Here is a 17,757-nt window from a genome sequence, read left to right on the forward strand (position 1 = left end):
GAACACCGGTGTTCTAAAGTAAGTTGTCTACCGCGTAGGAATTCCCGCCTGATCGCTCTGTCCTTCTCTCCATAACACAGATTTTATTTTGCAATAATTTTTAAATAGTTTTTACTTGCTGTATTTAGTTCCTTTTCTTTCATGTAATTAGCAAGAGTCCATGAGCTAGTGACGTATGGGATATACATTCCTACCAGGAGGGGCAAAGTTTCCCAAACCTTAAAATGCCTATAAATACACCCCTCACCACACCCACAATTCAGTTTTACAAACTTTGCCTCCTATGGAGGTGGTGAAGTAAGTTTGTGCTAGATTCTACGTTGATATGCGCTCCGCAGCAAGTTGGGGCCCGGTTTTCCTCTCAGCGTGCAGTGAATGTCAGAGGGATGTGAGGAGAGTATTGCCTATTTGAATTCAATGATCTCCTTCTACAGGGTCTATTTCATAGGTTCTCTGTTATCGGTCGTGGAGATTCATCTCTTACCTCCCTTTTCATATCGACGATATACTCTTATATATATACCATTACCTCTGCTGATTTTCGTTTCAGTACTGGTTTGGCTTTCTACAAACATGTAGATGAGTGTCCTGGGGTAAGTAAGTCTTATTTTCTGTGACACTCTAAGCTATGGTTGGGCACTTTATTTATAAAGTTCTAAATATATGTATTCAAACATTTATTTGCCTTGACTCAGGATGTTCAACATTCCTTTTTTTCAGACAGTTAGTTTCATATTTGGGATAATGCATTTGAATCAATCATTTTTTCTTACCTTAAAAAATTTGACTTTTTCCCTGTGGGCTGTTAGGCTCGCGGGGGCTGAAAATGCTTCATTTTATTGCGTCATTCTTGGCGCGGACTTTTTTGGCGCAAAAAATCTTTTCTGTTTCCGGCGTCATACGTGTCGCCGGAAGTTGCGTCATTTTTTTGACGTTCTTTTGCGCCAAAAATGTCGGCGTTCCGGATGTGGCGTCATTTTTGGTGCCAAAAGCATTTATGCGCCAAATAATGTGGGCGTCTTATTTGGCGCTAAAAAAATATGGGCGTCGCTTTTGTCTCCACATTATTTAAGTCTCATTATTTATTGCTTCTGGTTGCTAGAAGCTTGTTCACTGGCATTTTTTTCCCATTCCTGAAACTGTCATTTAAGGAATTTGATCAATTTTGCTTTATATGTTGTTTCTTCTGTTAAGTGTGATCAGTCCACGGGTCATCATTACTTGTGGGATATTAACTGCTCCCCTACAGGAAGTGCAAGAGGATTCACCCAGCAGAGTTGCTATATAGCTCCTCCCCTCTACGTCACCTCCAGTCATTCTCTTGCACCCAACGACTAGATAGGATGTGTGAGAGGACTATGGTGATATATTTAGTTTTTATGTCTTCAATCAAAAGTTTGTTATTTTATAATAGCACCGGAGTGTGTTATTCCTTCTCTGGTAGAATTTGAAGAAGAATCTACCTGAGTTTTTCTATGATTTTAGCCGGAGTAGTTAAGATCATATTGCTGTTTCTCGGCCATCTGAGGAGTGAGGTAAACTTCAGATCAGGGGACAGCAGGCAGATTAATCTGCAAAGAGGTATGTAGCAGTTTATTATTTTCTGACATGGAATTGATGAGAAAATCCTGCCATACCGTTATAATGTAAACTCAGCCTTGAATGCAGTAGATGTAGCTGATATCAGGCTGTCATGTATGTATATTTTACACTTCAGTTTTCTGGGAAATGGTACTTCTCTGGCTTTTAAACTGTATACATAGACTTAACCTATTTTGCAGGGACTTGCAATAGGTTTTAAATGACAATTAATTATTGAGGTAAAATGTTTTTTTGCTGGCATGTAAAAACGTTTTTTTCTCTGAGGTACTGGGTGAAAAAATGTTTTGGGCACTTTTTTTCCACTTGGCAATAGTTTTGATTTAAATTAGAGCAGTTCACTGATCCCTCTCACTGTTATGTGTGTGGGGGAGGGGCCATTTTGGTGCTTTCACTATGCATCAGAAAAACTCAGTCAGAGGTTCATTTTCTTCCTGCATGATCCGGTTCATCTCTACAGAGTTCAGGGATCTCAAGAGTCTTTTTTGAGGGAAGTAATCATACAGCAGAGCTGTGCTGATTGTATTGACTGTGATATAAAAAACGTTTATTTGTGTATTTTTTTTCTGCTGCCTGGGTTAGTTATCATTTGCTGAGGGGAACAATCCTTTGCTAAAACTGTATATTCTGACAAAGATTGATGCTATAACTTAATTATTTTATCTGTTATAATATTTTTCTGTGCTTCTTAAAGGCACAGTTCGTTTTCATATTATTTGTAAATTACTTTGAAAAGTATTTCCAAGTTGCTGTTTATTTGCTAGTGTGTTAAACATGTCTGATTCAGAGGAAGATATCTGTGCTATATGTGTTAATGCCAAAGTGGAGCCCAATAGAAATTTATGTACTAAATGTATTGATGCTACTTTAAAAAATAGTCAATCTGTACAAATTGAACATATTTCACCAAACAACGAGGGGAGAGTTATGCCGACTAACTCGCCTCACGTGTCAGTACCTGCATCTCCCGCTCAGGAGGTGCGTGATATTGTAGCGCCGAGTGCATCTGGGCGGCCATTACAAATCACATTACAAGATATGGCTACTGTTATGACTGAAGTTTTGGCTAAACTACCAGAACTAAGAGGTAAACGTGATCACTCTGGGATGAGAACAGAGTGCGCTGATAATGCAAGGGCCATGTCTGATACTGCGTCACAGTTTGCAGAACATGAAGACGGAGAGCTTCATTCTGTGGGTGACGGTTCTGATCCAAATAAACTGGACTCAGACATTTTAAATTTAAGCTTGAGAACCTCCGTGTGTTACTAGGGGAGGTATTAGCGGCTCTGAATGATTGTAACACAGTTGCAATCCCAGAAAAAATGTGTAGGTTGGATAAATATTTTGCGGTACCGACGAGTACTGACGTTTTTCCTATACCTAAGAGACTTACTGACATTGTTACTAAGGAGTGGGATAGACCCGGTGTGCCTTTCTCACCCCCTCCTATATTCAGAAAAATGTTTCCAATAGACGCCGCCACACGGGACTTATGGCAAATGGTCCCTAAGGTGGAGGGAGCAGTTTCTACTTTAGCTAAGCGTACCACTATCCCAGTGGAGGATAGCTGTGCTTTTTCAGATCCAATGGATAAAAAATTAGAGGGTTACCTTAAGAAAATGTTTGTTCAACAAGGGTTTATATTGCAACCTCTTGCATGTATTGCGCCTGTCACGGCTGCAGCAGCATTTTGGTTTGAGTCTCTGGAAGAGACACTTCAATCATCCACACTAGATGACATCACACACAAACTTAAATTCCTTAAGTTAGCTAATTCATTTATTTCAGATGCCGTAGTACATTTAACTAAACTTGCGGCTAAAAATTCAGGATTCGCCATTCAGGCACGCAGAGCTCTGTGGCTAAAATCCTGGTCAGCTGATGTTACGTCTAAATCTAAATTGCTTAATATTCCTTTCAAAGGGCAGACCTTATTCGGGCCCGGCTTGAAAGAGATTATTGATGACATTACAGGAGGTAAAGGTCATGCCCTGCCTCAGGACAAGGCCAAAGCCAAGGCTAGACAGTCCAATTTTCGTTCCTTTCGTAATTTCAAAGCAGGAGCAGCATCAACTTCCTCTGCACCAAAACAGGAAGGAGCTGTTGCTCGCTACAGACAAGGCTGGAAACCTAACCAGTCCTGGAACAGGGGCAAACAGGCCAGAAAACCTGCTGCTGCCCCTAAGACAGCATGAATTGAGGGCCCCCGATCCGGGACCGGATCTAGTGGGGGGCAGACTTTCCCTCTTCGCCCAGGCTTGGGCAAGAGATGTTCAGGATCCCTGGGCGTTAGAGATCATATCTCAGGGATACCTTCTGGACTTCAAATCCTCTCCCCCAAGAGGGAGATTTCATCTGTCAAGGTTGTCAACAAACCTAACAAAGAAGGAAGCGTTTCTACGCTGCGTACAAGATCTTTTATTAATGGGAGTGATCCATCCAGTTCCGCGGTTGGAACAAGGACAAGGGTTTTACTCAAATCTGTTTGTAGTTCCCAAAAAAGAGGGAACCTTCAGGCCAATCTTGGATTTAAAGATCCTAAACAAATTCCTAAGAGTTCCATCGTTCAAGATGGAAACTATTCGAACAATTTTGCCCATGATCCAAGAGGGTCAGTACTTGACCACAGTGGATTTAAAGGATGCTTACCTTCACATACCGATTCACAGAAGTCATTACCGGTATCTAAGGTTTGCCTTTTTAGACAGGCATTACCAATTTGTAGCTCTTCCATTCGGACTGGCTACAGCTCCAAGAATCTTCACAAAGGTTCTGGGCACTCTTCTGGCGGTACTAAGACCGCGAGGAATTTCAGTAGCTCCGTACTTAGACGACATACTGATACAAGCTTCAAGCTTTCAAACTGCCAAATCTCATACAGAGATAGTACTGGCATTTCTAAGGTCGCATGGATGGAAAGTGAACGAAGAGAAAAGTTCTCTCTTTCCACTCACAAGAGTTCCCTTCCTGGGGACTCTGATAGATTCTGTAGAAATGAAGATTTACCTGACAGAGGACAGGTTAACAAAACTTCAAAGTGCATGCCGTGTCCTTCATTCCATTCAAGAGACCAGAAATTCTCTTCTATGGTGGCTTTATCGGCCACATCTGTCCAGGGGAATGCCATTCAGCAGGCCAGACTGGTCAATTGTAACAACAGACGCCAGCCTACTAGGTTGGGGCGCTGTCTGGAATTCTCTGAAGGCTCAGGGACTATGGAATCAGGAGGAGAGTCTTCTTCCAATAAACATTCTGGAATTGAGAGCAGTCCTCAATGCTCTTCTGGCTTGGCCCCAGTTAGCAACTCGGGGGTTCATCAGGTTCCAGTCGGACAACATCACGACTGTAGCTTATATCAACCATCAGGGAGGGACAAGAAGCTCCCTAGCAATGATGGAAGTATCGAAGATAATTCGCTGGGCAGAGTCTCACTCTTGCCACCTGTCTGCAATCCACATCCCGGGAGTGGAGAACTGGGAGGCGGATTTCTTAAGTCGTCAGACTTTTCATCCGGGGGAGTGGGAACTTCATCCAGAGGTCTTTGCCCAAATACTTCGACGTTGGGGCAAACCAGAGATAGATCTCATGGCGTCTCGACAGAACGCCAAGCTTCCGCGCTACGGGTCCAGATCCAGGGATCCGGGAGCGGTCCTGATAGATGCCTTGACAGCACCATGGACCTTCAGGATGGCTCATGTGTTTCCACCTTTCCCGATGCTTCCTCGATTGATTGCCAGAATCAAACAGGAGAAAGCATCAGTGATTCTAATAGCGCCTGCATGGCCACGCAGGACTTGGTATACAGATCTGGTGGACATGTCATTCTGTCCACCTTGGTCGTTACCTCTGAAACAGGACCTTCTGATTCAGGGTCCTTCCAAACATCAAAATCTAACTTCTCTGAAGCTGACTGCTTGGAAATTGAACGCTTGATCTTATCAAAGCGTGGTTTTTCTGAGTCAGTTATTGATACCTTAATACAGGCTAGGAAGCCTGTTACCAGAAAGATTTACCATAAAATATGGCGTAAATACCTATATTGGTGCGAATCCAAAGGTTACTCTTGGAGTAAGGTTAGGATTCCTAGGATATTGTCTTTTCTACAAGAAGGTTTAGAAAAGGGGTTATCCGCTAGTTCCTTAAAGGGACAGATCTCAGCTCTGTCCATTCTGTTACACAAGCGTCTGTCAGAAGTTCCAGACGTTCAGGCTTTTTGTCAGGCTTTGGCCAGGATTAAACCTGTGTTTAAAGCTGTGGCTCCACCATGGAGTTTAAACCTTGTTCTTAACGTTTTACAGGGTGTTCCGTTTGAACCCCTTCATTCCATTGATATAAAGTTGTTATCTTGGAAAGTTCTATTTTTAATGGCTATTTCCTCGGCTCGAAGAGTCTCTGAGTTATCAGCCTTACATTGTGATTCTCCTTATTTGATTTTTCACTCGGATAAGGTAGTTCTGCGTACTAAGCCTGGGTTCTTACCTAAGGTAGTCACTAACAGGAATATCAATCAGGAGATTGTTGTTCCATCCTTGTGCCCAAATCCTTCTTCGAGGAAGGAACGTCTTTTGCACAATCTGGATGTAGTTCGTGCCCTTAAATTTTATTTACAGGCAACTAAAGATTTTCGACAAACGTCTTCCCTGTTTGTCGTTTACTCTGGTCAGAGGAGAGGTCAAAAAGCTTCTGCTACCTCTCTCTCTTTTTGGCTTCGTAGCATAATTCGTTTAGCTTATGAGACTGCTGGACAGCAGCCTCCTGAAAGAATTACAGCTCATTCCACTAGAGCTGTGGCTTCCACTTGGGCCTTTAAGAATGAGGCCTCTGTTGAACAGATTTGCAAGGCTGCAACTTGGTCTTCGCTTCATACTTTTTCCAAATTTTACAAATTTGACACTTTTGCTTCCTCGGAGGCTATTTTTGGGAGAAAGGTTCTTCAGGCAGTGGTTCCTTCTGTATAAAGAGCCTGCCTATCCCTCCCGTCATCCGTGTACTTTTGCTTTGGTATTGGTATCCCACAAGTAATGATGACCCGTGGACTGATCACACTTAACAGAAGAAAACATAATTTATGCTTACCTGATAAATTCCTTTCTTCTGTAGTGTGATCAGTCCACGGCCCGCCCTGTTTTTTAAGGCAGGTAAATATTTTTTAAATTATACTCCAGTCACCACTACACCCTTGGCTTCTCCTTTCTCGTTGGTCCTTGGTCGAATGACTGGAGGTGACGTAGAGGGGAGGAGCTATATAGCAACTCTGCTGGGTGAATCCTCTTGCACTTCCTGTAGGGGAGCAGTTAATATCCCACAAGTAATGATGACCCGTGGACTGATCACACTACAGAAGAAAGGAATTTATCAGGTAAGCATAAATTATGTTTTTTTCTATTACATATTGCAAGATGTTCCACGTTGCAACTGAGTCAGAAGATACTTCAGGAAAATCACTGCCCGGTGCTGGAGCTACCAAGCTAAGTGTATCTGCTATAAATTTTTGGTATCTGTTTCTCCAGCTGTTGTTTGTATTGCATGTCATGACAAACTTATTAATGCAGATAAAATTTCCTTTAGTACTGTTACATTACCTGTTGCTGTTCCGTCAACATCTAATTTTCAGAGTGTTCCTGATAAACATAAGAGATTTTATTTTTTAAATCCATTAAGAAGGCTATGTCTGTTATTTCTCCTTCTAGTTTACATAAAAGTCTTTTAAAACTTCTCTTTTTTCAGATGAATTTTTAAATGAACATCATCATTCTGATACTGATAATGGTTCTTCTGGTTCAGAGGTTTCTGTCTCAGAGGTTGATGCTGATAAATCTTTGTATTTGTTCAAGATGGAATTTATTCGTTCTTTATTTAAAGAAGTATTAATTGCATTAGAAATAGAGGATTCTGGTCCTCTTGATACTAAATCTAAACGTTTAAATAAGGTTTTTAAATCTCCTGTAGTTATTCCAGAAGTGTTTAATCTCCCTGATGCTATTTCTGAAGTAATTTCCAGGGAATGGAATAATTTGGGTAATTCTTTTACTCCTTCTAAACGTTTAAGCAATTATATCCTGTGCCATCTGACAGATTAGAGTTTTTTGGGACAAAATCCCTAAGGTTATGGGGCTGTCTCTACTCCTGCTAAATGTACTACTATTCCTACGGCAGATAGTACTTCATTTAAGGATCCTTTAGATAGGAAAATTGAATCCTTTCTAAGAAAAGCTTACTTATGTTCAGGTAATCTTCTTAGACCTGCTATATTTTTAGCGGATGTTGCTGCAGCTTCAACTTTTTGGTTAGAAGCTTTAGCGCAACAAGTAACAGATCATAATTTTATAGCATTATTATTATTCTATAACATGCTAATAATTTTTTTTTGGTGATACCATCTTTTGATATCATTAGAGTTGATGTCAGGTATATGTCTCTAGCTATTTTAGCTAGAAAAGCTTTATGGATTAAACTTGGAATGCTGATATGTCTTCTAAGTCAACTTTGCTTTCCCTTTCTTTCCAGGGTAATAAATTATTATCTCAACTGTTTCTGGAAGGAAGGGAACTTTTTTACCAAAGGATAAAAAATCTAAGGTAAATTTAGGTCTAATAATCATTTTCGTTCCTTTCCTCACAACAAGGAACAAAAGCCTGATCCTTCATCCTCAGGAGCGGTATCAGTTTGGAAACTATTTCCAGTTTGGAATATATCCAAGCCTTATAGAAACCTATAGCCAGCTCCTAAGTACCCATGAAGGTGCGGCCCTTATTCCAGCTCAGCTGGTATGGGGCAGATTACGTTTTCTTCAAAGAAATTTGGATCAATTCCGTTCTCAATCTCTGGTTTCAGAACATTGTTTCAGAAAGGTACAGAATTGGCTTCACGTTAAGGCCTCCTGCTAAGAGATTTTTTTCTTTCCCGTGACCCAGTTAACACAGCAAAGGCTCAGCATTTCTGTAATGTGTTTCAGATCTAGAGTTGGCTGGAGTAATTATGCCAGTTCCAGTTCTGGAACAGGGGCTGGGGTTTTATTTTATCTCTTCATTGTACCAAAGAAGGTCAATTCCTTCAGACCAGTTCCGGATCTATCAATATTGAATCGTTATGTAAGGATACCAACATTCAAGATGGTTACTGTAGGACTATCCTGCCTTTTGTTTAGCAAGGGCATTATATGTCTACAATAGATTTACAGGATGTGTATCTGCATATTCCGATTCATCCAGATCACTTTTAGTGTCTGAGATTCTCTTTTTAGACAAGCATTACCAGTTTTGTGGCTCTACCGTTTGGCCTAGCCTCAGTTCCAAGAATTTTTTTCAAAGGTTCTCGGTGCCCTTCTTTCTGTAATCAGAGAACAGGGTTTTGGTATTTCCTTATTTGGACGATATCTTGGTACTTGCTCAGTCTTCTCATTTTCGAAGAATCTCATACGAATCGACTTGTGTTGTTTCTTCAAGTTCATGGTTGGAGGATCAATTTACCAATCAGTTCATTGATTCCTCAGACAAGGGTAACCTTTTTAGGTTTCTAGATAGATTCAGTGTCTATGACTCTGTCCTTGTCAGACAAGAGAAGTTTAACATTGATATCAGCTTGTCAAAACCTTCAGTCACAATCATTCCCTTTGGTAGCCTTATGCATGGAAATTTTAGGTCTTAAGACTGCCGCATCAGATGCGATCTCCTTTGCTCGTTTTCACATGCGACCTCTTCAGCTCTGTATGCTGAACCAATGGTGCAGGGATTACTCAAAGATATCTCAATTAATATCTTTAAACCGATTATACGACACTCTCTGACATGGTGGACAGATCACCATCGTTTAGTTCAGGGGGCTTCTTTGTTCTTCCGACCTGGACTATAATCTCAACAGATGCAAGTCTTACAGGTTGGGGAGCTGTGTGGGGGTATCTGACGGCACAAGGGGTTTGGGAATCTCAGGAGGTGAGATTTCCGATCAATATTTTGGAACTCCGTGCAATTTTCAGAGCTCTTCAGTCTTGGCCTCTTCTGAAGAGAGAGTTGTTCATTTGTTTTCAGATAGACAATGTCACAACTGTGGCATACATCAATCATCAAGGAGGGACTCACAGTCCTCTGGCTATGAAAGAAGTATCTCGAATTTTGGTTTGGGCGGAATCCAGCTCCTGTCTAATCTCTGCGGTTCATATCCCAGGTATGGACAATTGGAAAGCGGATTATCTCAGTCGCTAAACGTTGCACCTGGGCGAATGGTCTCTTCACCCAGAGGTATTTCCTCAGATTGTTCAAATGTGGGAACTCCCAGAAATAGATCTGATGGCTTCTCATCTAAACAAGAAACTTCCCTGGTATCTGTCCGGATCCCGGGATCCTCGGGCGGAGGCAGTGGATGCATTATCTCTTCCTTACAAGTGTCATCCTGCCTATATCTTTCCGCCTCTAGTTCTTCTTCCAAGGGTATTCTCCAATATTCTAAAGGAATGCTCGTTTGTCCTGCTGGTAGCTCCAGCATGGCCTCACAGGTTTTGGTATGCGGATCTTGTCCGGATGGCCTCTTGCCAGCTGTGGACTCTTCCGTTAAGACCAGTCTTTCTGTCTCAAGGTTCTTTTTTCCATCAGGATCTCAAAACCTTAATTTTAAGGTATGGAGTTTGAACGCTTGATTCTTGGTCAAAGAGGTTTCTCTGACTCTGTGATTGATACTATGTGACAGGCTCGTAAATCTGTATCTAGAGAGATATATTATAGAGTCTGGAAGACTTATATTTCTTAGTGTCTTTCTCATCTTTTTTCTTGGCATTCTTTTTGAATACCGAGAATTTTACAGTTTCTTCAGGATGGTTTAGATAAAGGTTTGTCCGCAAGTTCCTTGAAAGACAAATCTCTGCTCTTTCTGTTCTTTTCCACAGAAGGATTGCTAATCTTCCTGATATTTATTGTTTTGTACAACCTTTGGTTCGTATAAAACCTGTCATTAAGTCAGTTTCTTCTCCTTGGAGTTTGAATTTGGTTCTGGGGGCTCTTCAAGCTCCTCCTTTTGAACCCATGCATTCTTTGGTCGTTATATTACTTTCTTGGAAAGTTTTGTTTCTTTTGGCCATCTCTTCTGCCAGAAGAGTCTCTGAATTATCTACTCTTTTTTGTGAGTCTCCTTTTTTGATTTTGCATCAGGATAAGGCGGTGCTGCGAACTTCTTTTGAATTTTTTACCTAAGGTTGTGAATTCTAACAACATTAGTAGAGAAATTGTGGTTCCTTCATTATGTCCTAATCCTATGAATTCTAAGGAGAAATCATTGCATTCTTTGGATGCTGTTAGAGCTTTGTAATATTATGTTGAAGCTACTAAGTCTTTCCGAAAGACTTCTAGTCTATTTGTCATCTTTTCCGGTTCTAGAAAAGGCCAGAAAGCTTCTGCCATTTCTTTGGCATCTTGGTTGAAATCTTTATTTCATCATGCCTATGTTGAGTCGGGTAACACTCCGCCTCAAAGGATTACAGCTCATTCTACTAGGTCAGTTTCTACTTCCTGGGCGTTTAGGAATGAAGCTTCGGTTGATCAGATTTGCAAAGCAGCAACTTGGTCCTCTTTGCATACTTTTACTAAATTCTACCATTTTGATGTGTTTTCTTCTTCTGAAGCAGTTTTTGGTAGAAACGTACTTCAGGCAGTGGTTTCAGTTTGAATCTTCTGCTTATGTTTTTTCATTAAAATTTTATTCTGGGTGTGGATTATTTTCAGCAGGAATTGGCTGTCTTTATTTTATCCCTCCCTCTCTAGTGACTCTTGCGTGGAAAGATCCACATCTTGGGTAATCATTATCCCATACGTCACTAGCTCATGGACTCTTGCTAATTACATGAAAGAAAACATAATTTATGTAAGAACTTACCTGATAAATTCATTTCTTTCATATTAGCAAGAGTCCATGAGGCCCGCCCTTTTTTGTGGTGGTTTTGATTTTTTTGTATAAAGCACAATTATTCCAATTCCTTATTTTATATGCTTTCGCACTTTTTTTCTTTTCACCCCACTTCTTGGCTATTCGTTAAACTGAATTGTGGGTGTGGTGAGGGGTGTATTTATAGGCATTTTAAGGTTTGGGAAACTTTGCCCCTCCTGGTAGGAATGTATATCCCATACGTCACTAGCTCATGGACTCTTGCTAATATGAAAGAAATGAATTTATCAGGTAAGTTCTTACATAAATTATGTTTTTCGCCGTTCTATACCTTTATAGCAATATCTCAAATTAGTCAACGCTGTACCGTGCTGTATTTTTGTGTTTTCTGAATGATCATTTCCTAAAGCCTCCAATATAATCCTCAGACGTTTGTACCTCGTTATGAATTATCTTCTTGCTTCCACCAATGTCTAATTAGCTTAGACTGAAGTACTTATAACAACTCCTGGAAACGAAACTCCCGTTACAGTCCCCATGTGATTGGTGGTTGTTCCGTGAGAGCAAATAGGTGTGTTGTACAGTAACAGTAATATCTAACGAGGTACAAACGTCTGAGGATTATATTAGAGGCTTTAGGAAATGATCATTCAGAAAACACAAAAATACAGCACGGTACAGCATTGACTAATTTGAGATATTGCTATAAAGGTATAGAACAGTGAAAAAGGAACTAAATACAGCAAGTAAAAACTATTTCAAATTTATTGCAAAATATAATCTGTGTTATGGAGAGAAGGACAGAGAGATCAGGCGGGAATTCCTACGCGGTAGACAACTTACTTTAGAACACCGGTGTTCTAAAGTAAGTTGTCACCTATTCTGCCGTAAACAGCTGTTTGTAGGAGGTTGGGCCTCCAGTGAGCGCTGTTTATTGTACCTTAAACATGCGCAGAGAGCGCCACGACCCTCCAGCAGCTGACTACACGTCACCGGAAATGACGCGGTAGTCATATTCTTATGGTAGACATCTTAATTTAAGACACCGGTCTGTGACATTTAGTATTAACAAGGAGATTCCCCCCCCCGCCCCCCCAGCTGCCTTGTCTGCAAGCACTTGACCTGGCTTGTCTGTGTAACCCTGCTCCTCCCCGCTCCCAGTGCTAATAGTACAGAAAAAAAAAGTGTTATCCCTGCTGCAGTCTGCTTGCCCGCAGCAGGGCTAAATCTAAACATAAAACACATGCGCCAGAAACTGCGCATCGGGCGATAGGAATTGCGCATCCCTGGTGTATATATATGTGTGTGTGTGTGTGTGTGTGTGTATATATATATATATGTTTGTGTCAACATAAGTCGACCATTCGCAATAACAAGATGTTACATCTTCCAGTCCCAGCACATTTTGCTAAAATGGGCCATCAGGCTAATCAGTTAAGGTACTTGGTAATAGATAGTGCCCCTAAGAGACTCAGAGGAGGCGATAGGCATAGGGACTTACTAAATCGGGAAACCAAATGGATTTGGCTTCTCAACACCTTACACCCCAAGGGGTTAAACAGGGAGTTTGACCTTTTTCCCTTGATATGATAAATATGTATTATTCAATCCTTATTGAGAAGCAGCCAAATCCTCGCACACTGACTGATAGGTCTGGGTAAGAAACAAAAAATAGCCGCCACTCCTTGCTTGTGGAAATAAAAGCTTCTTTATTGAAACACTTAAAAGGCAAAACCAGCCGTCAAAGCATAGCAGGTCAAACGCGTTTCGTAGGTATTACTTTCTCAATGATAGAGGGTCATTGATAAAGTAATACCTACGAAACGCGTTTGACCTGCTATGCTTTGATGGCTGGTTTTGCCTTTTAAGTGTTTCAGTAAAGAAGCTTCTATTTCCACAAGCGAGGAGTGGCGGCTGTTTTTTGTTTCTTACCCAGACCTATCAGTCAGTGTGCGAGAATTTGGCTGCTTCTGGATTTACGTTTGTATTGGGGAATAGGTGAAGTTCCCTGTATCCCCTGTGCACCTGACCGGATCGGAACCATCCTATTGCTGCAAGTTCCAGAGGGGAGCGCTGAAGAGGAGACACAGAGTGGTGCTGCAGAGGCAGTGAAACAGCGTGATACATAGGCTGAGCGGGACCATGAGTATACTGGAACGTTTACCAACGGACTAACGCTTACAATCCTTATTGATTTACTATAAATTACTGGCAGTGTTAGTTTGTTTTTTGGGCATTAATGCATTATGGTCAGCGACTTGCTGCAATTGTTTTTAATAGGTTGCCCAATACTTGCTAAGGGGTGCTAGGGGTTAAATTGTGTGTTGTTTTCTTTTTCCACAGGATATGTGATGATGTCAGTACCTGTTAAACACACCCCTGCTTTGTAATTGGTTACCTGTTTTATGTTTGACCCTATAAAAGGGGTATGTGTGTCAGTTACAAATTAGCTTGAGAAAGGGGCAGGAGCCCCGAAACGTTGCTCTAATAAAAGGTTCAGCCTTTTGAAACCGTTTGCTACCTTTATTTCACTGGATATATACTGTTACCCTGGGACCTGAAGGGTGGTCCTATTAGGTATTGCACCGGACATTACTTATATCAAGAAAAAGTTACCCATTGGACGTGTGTGCGAATCCCACCTGCTTTTCTTACTTGTGTGTGTGTATATATGTATATATATATATATGTGTGTGTGTGTATATATATATGTTTGTGTATATATATATATATATATATATGTTCGTGTATATATATATATGTTTGTGTCTTTACCCTGTTTAAATGCAAGAAAAATAGATGTTCCAGATTTATTACAGACATGACTCAGGTTAAAGGGACTGTAAAGTCAAAATTAAACTTTCATGATTCAGAGAGAGTATGAAATTTTAAACAACTTTTCAATGTACTTCTATTATTAAATGTATTTAATTCCCTAAGAATCCTTTGTTGAAGAGCTTACTTGTGTAGGCTTAGGACCAATCATGTGTCTTGAGCAATATATGGACCAGTGTTTGCAGTAATATTTGCAACAATTGTATACATTGTTGTAAACATAGCTGCCTTCTAGTGCTCAGGGCCCATGCACACTCCTGGTCCAATATGGGTTTGCTTTTCAATAAAGGATACCAAATGAACAGATTCAATTTGATATCAGAAGTAAATAAGAAAGTTGTTTTAAAATTACAAAGTGTGCCTTAATCATAAAAGTTTAAATTTGACTTTTATGTCTCTTTTTAAAGGGACATGAAACCGGAAATCTTTCTTTCATGATTCAGATGGAGCATATCATTTTATAAACAACTTTGCAATTTACTTCTTTTATCTAATTCGTTTAATTCTCTTGGTAACCTTTGTTAAAGAAGCAACAATACACTACTGGGAACAAGCTGAACATAGGTGAGCCAATAACATGAGCCATATATGTGCAGCCACCAATCAGCAGCTCCTGAGCCAACCTAAGTATCCTTCTAAAAAAAGGATACCAAGAGAACAAAGCAAATTAGATATTATAAGTAAATTAGAAAATAGTTTAAATGCATATGATTTATCTGAATCATAAAATAATAAAATGGGTTTCATGTTCCTTTAAGCAATTCGAACAGGTGCAGGGTTTAATTAATTGGAACATTTGCCAATAATATAGACATCTCCTAGTTTTGTCATCATTACATTTCATCTGTCATGTTGTACCAAGGTTATCTATGTTTGCATCTGTCTGGTTTTTGGTGTTTATGAATATGCTATTTTATTTAATATGTTTTAGAGTATTATTGATTAGCACAGTAGCTTTTTACATACTTCGTTATCACTGATAAAATAAATATTTCTTGTTTTGTGTTAGGAGAGGAGCTGGCAATGCTGGAGGATATGAGTATAGGAATCATGGATTTGAGGAACGTAACATTCAAAGTAACACAGGCAATTTCAAACTCCTCAGCTGACATGTTGCCAGTAATTACAGGAAACCGGTGCGTAAATGTCTTAATTGCTTCTGCTAATGAAGGTTCTTGTACATTACATTTTATTTGGATTTTATGATATTGATTTTTTTACTATTGTGGACGGCAAACTTAGCCAGATGGATTAAACTACTCTACATGTTGTGCGTTACTTTGTGACATCATGTAGTTAATATTTAAAAATCAGTATTACTTATTGATGGAGTGGACAACAAGAAATAATGTTCAGCAGAGAGCAGATGTTTTAGAAACAAGGTGGTGCAGCCTTTATGGACACTATGCATTTTAATCAGTTTGTGTTCCCAGACTCCTGGGATCATATTACGTCTACTTATTTGATTTTGAAATGATATGTACAAAGATCCTAAAAGGTATCATAAACTGGGAATTTGCTCATTATGAAAGTTTATCCCATATGCCTTTTTTTATTCTTTAGTGTTTGCAAGATGATACTGTTTATTTTTAAAACAAAAATATTTACAAACTGTAGCTGAATTCCAAAGGAATGGCAACAGGTATTTCATGGAATTATATAGTCTCATATTCTGTTTGTGGATAAAAGGATTATTATTTTTTTTGTCCAATTAAAGTGACTAGCCTCCTTTTCTACCCTGAATAAAGTAAGAATTATCAATTTTTTTGAGCTTTTGCTAACAATTATCAGTCTGTGAGCTTCTGTTAAATCACAAAGGTTAAGACTTTCTTACTTTGCTTTCTTCCCTTAAAAAGTGATGGATTTAATGTGCGCATCCCACTTCCGAGCTCCTTATTTGATGCCCTTCCTCGTGAAATACAGAGTGGGATGTTGCTAAGGGTTCAGCCAGTCCTGTTCAACGTGGGAATCAACGAACAACAGACATTGGCAGAAAAGTATGTTCTTATCCTGAAGATTAACTAATGAAAAGAGCAATTTTCATCTCCTAACAAAGTCCATGTGTAAATCTAACAGGGATGACTTGTTTATATATATTTTATTGCACCACACATATATACCCCATAGTATACCTTGACTTCCTGCTTCAGGAAGTACAACTTTATCAAGTGTTCGCTGTTCACAGTTGTTTTATTTAGCATCAGCATAATTTGTTAGAAATGTTTTGTTATCTTTGTCTTAGATTTAAGTGTTCTATTATGCTTATATTTGTTTCCTTTTCCATATTTGTCTATTTCCCAGGTTCGGAGACACGTCATTGCAGGAGGTGATAAACAATGAGAGCTTAGTGCGGATAAATTCTTATTATGAGCAGTTCAAAGAAGTGCTGCCAGAAGATTGTAAGTTGAAATACAAATGAGACTACTATACTTTGTTTGAATGCAATATTGTATGCTATTAAATAGTTATGAACTGTATGACAAAAGCAATACTATGTCATTCAATGTATAGTTCCACTACAATGAAAAGTGGCAATACCTTTATCAACCATCTTCAGAGAAAAATCTGAATTAGTATCTGCAGTCGTTTGTGGACTACCACTATACATTTGTACAATCCTCTCCATGCCTATAAGTATGTACACTTCATTCAGAATATAAGATCTATATTTTCAGTCTCCTCTTTTATTAAGTATCCCCTAATTCACCAAATTCCATGATGTTAATGACTATGACCCAATGGTAAAATAAGGATATTACGAATAAAATACATTTACAAACCTCACTTTCATCTTTTAAGCAAATATATAAAGGGGCTTCTTATATGAATGTTTTTCATATGTGAAAAATGTGATTTAAAATTTACTAAATCTTTCTCATGATAACATGATTTCCAGAAGTCTTCAGGATAACTCGCCTTCATACAACTTTCTATTTGAGAACATAGTGCTTCATCATGTACACCACTTTTTCCTTGAAGGGTGGTATTTCTTTTATGGATCCTGTTATAGGCGATCTCAAGCAGCTTTTAAAGTATTTTTCAAGCCATTAGTTCAATTTATAGACCAATCATTTTTACTTCATGTGTGTACCACACTTTGAACATCAGGCTGGGCTCAGTCAGGGATTTATTCTTTGAACCTGTGTGTGTTGATCAAATTTTGGAAAGACTAGCTTTTTCAGTCAAGTATTTATCTGTGATATGTTTATGGATACAATGTGTTTGGTTTCAAAGATAGCAGTCTGCCTTGTTCAGGACGACCGTTTTTTTTTGTTTTGTTTTTTAATTTTTATTTATATCTAACAATGTATACAGTTATACAAATTACGTGTCTGTGTGCCACTCAGGGCAGAGCATTATATAGCATGCTAATAGAAGTACAATATTAGATCAGTAATGGTGCTAGGTAATTTATGCTGATGAAGAATCTTCAAAGTTCTATCATAGGTT

At 39.3% G+C, this 17,757-nt stretch overlaps 1 protein-coding gene across 3 annotated transcripts in view; it reads left to right on the top strand.

Annotated features, from left to right (window-relative positions):
* INPP4A (inositol polyphosphate-4-phosphatase type I A) overlaps positions 1–17,757 on the top strand; it is a 430,069-nt gene that overhangs the window by 344,033 nt on the left and 68,279 nt on the right. For all 3 annotated transcript variants that reach the window (XM_053707704.1, XM_053707705.1, XM_053707706.1), the window contains 3 exons: positions 15,317–15,443; positions 16,164–16,304; positions 16,609–16,706. In XM_053707704.1, the coding sequence (XP_053563679.1) occupies positions 15,317–15,443; positions 16,164–16,304; positions 16,609–16,706 (366 nt within the window). The remainder of the gene's footprint in view (positions 1–15,316; positions 15,444–16,163; positions 16,305–16,608; positions 16,707–17,757) is intronic.

Source organism: Bombina bombina, chromosome 3 (genome assembly GCF_027579735.1).
Source record: "Bombina bombina isolate aBomBom1 chromosome 3, aBomBom1.pri, whole genome shotgun sequence".
Classification (NCBI taxonomy): Eukaryota; Metazoa; Chordata; class Amphibia; order Anura; family Bombinatoridae; genus Bombina; species Bombina bombina.